The sequence below is a fragment of the Sprattus sprattus genome (genome assembly GCF_963457725.1).
Source record: "Sprattus sprattus genome assembly, chromosome: 3".
In the NCBI taxonomy this organism is placed as follows: Eukaryota; Metazoa; Chordata; class Actinopteri; order Clupeiformes; family Clupeidae; genus Sprattus; species Sprattus sprattus.
The window spans coordinates 30579709-30582432 of record NC_137922.1 but is presented as its reverse complement, the minus strand read 5'-3'; the positions used below and the strand labels follow the sequence as shown (position 1 = coordinate 30582432).

Below are 2724 nucleotides of genomic sequence, written 5' to 3'. Positions count from 1 at the left end.
CTGAGGCCGAAAGACGGCCGAGTGATCTGGAGTGGCCGCAGAGGGATCTGGAGTGGCGGCAGAGGGCTGAGGAAAGTCGGGCCAGGACTGAGAACAGACATGAGAGGTTCCTGGCCATGTGGAAACAATCTTTAGAAAAATAAATAAACATCAAAACATTTACAGTATTATGTTTTTTTTTATAAGTACATGGTAATGATGAGACAACAACAGATTTAAGATTGTTTCTTCCCATGTAGGAAGAAACCTCGGGAGGGCCCAGGCTCAGGGAGCGACCACCCTCCTGCCTCCTTGGTCATTTTTGTTTTTGGGAGTGAGTGAGTGTAGTGAGTAGGGTGGGATGGACTGAGTGTGGTGTCTCTGGCTCCTCTGGCTCCTGGCAGTAAAGAAAATATACAAAGAACTTTATAACAACTTATTAATAAAAGTACTATACAATAATGTATTAATGAAATAACTATACAACAATGTATTTATCAAAGAACTATTGTATATAACAATGTATTTATCAAAGAACTATACAACTATAAACAATAATCTAACAATAATCGTGTTCCGGTGGAAGACACTGAAGTGCGGACAGCTGATCTGCAATGCTGTCTCGCAGGGCACTACCACTTGCGTCGCCATGGTCCTCTCCCGACAGTCTCTTCAGGGTCCTCCTCATCATCCACCGGTAGGACATCATCATTGCCCAGACATACATTGTGAAGCATAGTGCAACACACAATGACATCTGGTACAAATGAGACGTCCACCTCCAAGGCACAGAGGAAGATGGACCTCCACCTGGTCTTCATCATGCCAAAAGCCCGCTCGATGACCACACGGGCTCTGGCATGATGCGCGTTGAACCTAGAAGTAAGTGTTGGGGAAAAAATTAATGACATGAATGACATTAAAATGAATGACATGTAAGTACACACAGCTAAATCTATATGACATTGTAATTAAAAGGACCGTGAATGCTAAGCTACGCGGTTGACTATGCTGGTTGTCAAAGCGACATGTAATTAAAATCACATATTTAAATGTACCAACCTCTGTTGTGCCACTCCCCTGAGTGGATTCTTGAATGGAGTGATGAGGGAAATGGGCCTCATCAGACAGGGGTACCCCCCATCACCCAACAAGAAGGTATCAGGGGGTGGGTACGCGGCAGACTGGAACAGGGGGCTGTGCCTCAGGACCCGGGAGTCGTTGACAGAACCTGGATATCCAACAAAAACATCTATAAAGCGCGCTGCATGGTCACACACTGCTTGCAGCTGTATAGATGGGAATAATTTCCTGGTGAAATAATCCTGGCCATAGGGCTCTCCCGGGGATTTGATACGAACATGGCAGCCGTCAATGGCTCCCATGGCCCTGGAAAAAGCCCTATGCCTAGCCAGTCGGGCAAAACCCTCCGATACCTCTCTTTTGCCCTCTTCAGTGGAAGGTAGCCTGATGACCGTCGACATCGCCTCCACCACACAGCCACAGACCCTGTGCACAACCCTGTGCACCGTGGTCTTGGGCATGTCGAATGCCCTCGACACCACGCGGTATGACGCACCTGTTGACAGAGCAATTCACAGTTTGACAATAAATATTTTTTGGTGGGGCACATTTCAATGTCTGAGGGCCCAGGTAAGACGTACCGCTGGCCAGCCAAAACAGAAACACCAGGACCTCGATGGTCGGCCCCCACCCATGGTCCCGGTCCTGGTTCAGCAGTTGCAGCAGATTGGCGGTGGAGGAGCCTTAAATCAGGGCGAGTGTCTTCCCCAGCAAAATAATGCCGGAGAAGGGGCACTTCCCTGTTCAGGTTGACATATCGTACGCCACCCTGAAATTGATGAAATGTAAATAATATAAATAGACATGTAAATAATGTTAAACAGTTAAGATAATGTTAAACTTTGCAAAATTACCATACGAGTGGACTTTCCCCAACAGCCAAACAACTTAACAAATGTTAAACAGACTGTTACAATACCTCTAACTTTTACTTTAAAACCTGACGAGTTTCCATTACTGCAGACAGATCTACTTTGTATTTATGAGGCAAGATAAACTATAAGCATGGAACCACATAGATGTGGGAAGCAGAGTAAGAAGAACTATCTTTTGAAGAGATTTGGGCCACCATCATTGTTGTTTCTAAATCATCATCAGTGAGACAGATAGACACGTGGAGAATTGTATCTCCAGGATAACTACACACTATAGCAGAATTATGCCACACACGGTTAGACACGTGAGGTCAATTTCTCACGCTCTGCTCCTTGGTTCACACATGAGCTGCGGAAAATAAAAACAGCTGGGCGTGTCCTGGAACGACGCTACAGACACTCTGGGCTGACTGTGCATAAACTGGCCTTCCGTGAACATCAAAGGGCCTACTCCAACTCACTTAAAGATGCTCGCTCACAGTTCTATTCCAACTTAATTAATAAAAACCCTGGCAACTCTAAACAGCTTTTTACCACCATAAATCATCTCCTGAAGCCACAACCATCCTCTTCAACTGAGGCTACAGAGGAGCAATGCAACAGCTTCATTGACCTTTTCAGATCCAAGGTCAACAACATTCGCTCTCAGATGTCAAGCTCCCCAGCTCTGCTTCCCTATGACACCAACACCTCATCTGCGAGTGTGCTGTCTCCTCTACATCTCGCTGAGGTTGGGGAGAGCCATGTTGAAGAAATCCTCAGAAAAATGAGATTGTGTACCAGTGGA

At 45.9% G+C, this 2724-nt stretch overlaps 1 protein-coding gene across 1 annotated transcript; it reads right to left on the bottom strand.

The window, feature by feature from the left end:
• Window positions 1–611: 611 nt before the first annotated feature.
• Window positions 612–2017, bottom strand: LOC308362713 (uncharacterized protein; the record flags this gene model as incomplete). Its single annotated transcript, XM_080835440.1, has 4 exons — window positions 612–855; window positions 1042–1558; window positions 1644–1745; window positions 2008–2017. 4 exons carry the CDS (start codon window positions 2015–2017, stop codon window positions 612–614), a joined length of 873 nt encoding a protein of 290 aa, XP_080691566.1.
• Window positions 2018–2724: the final 707 nt, after the last annotated feature.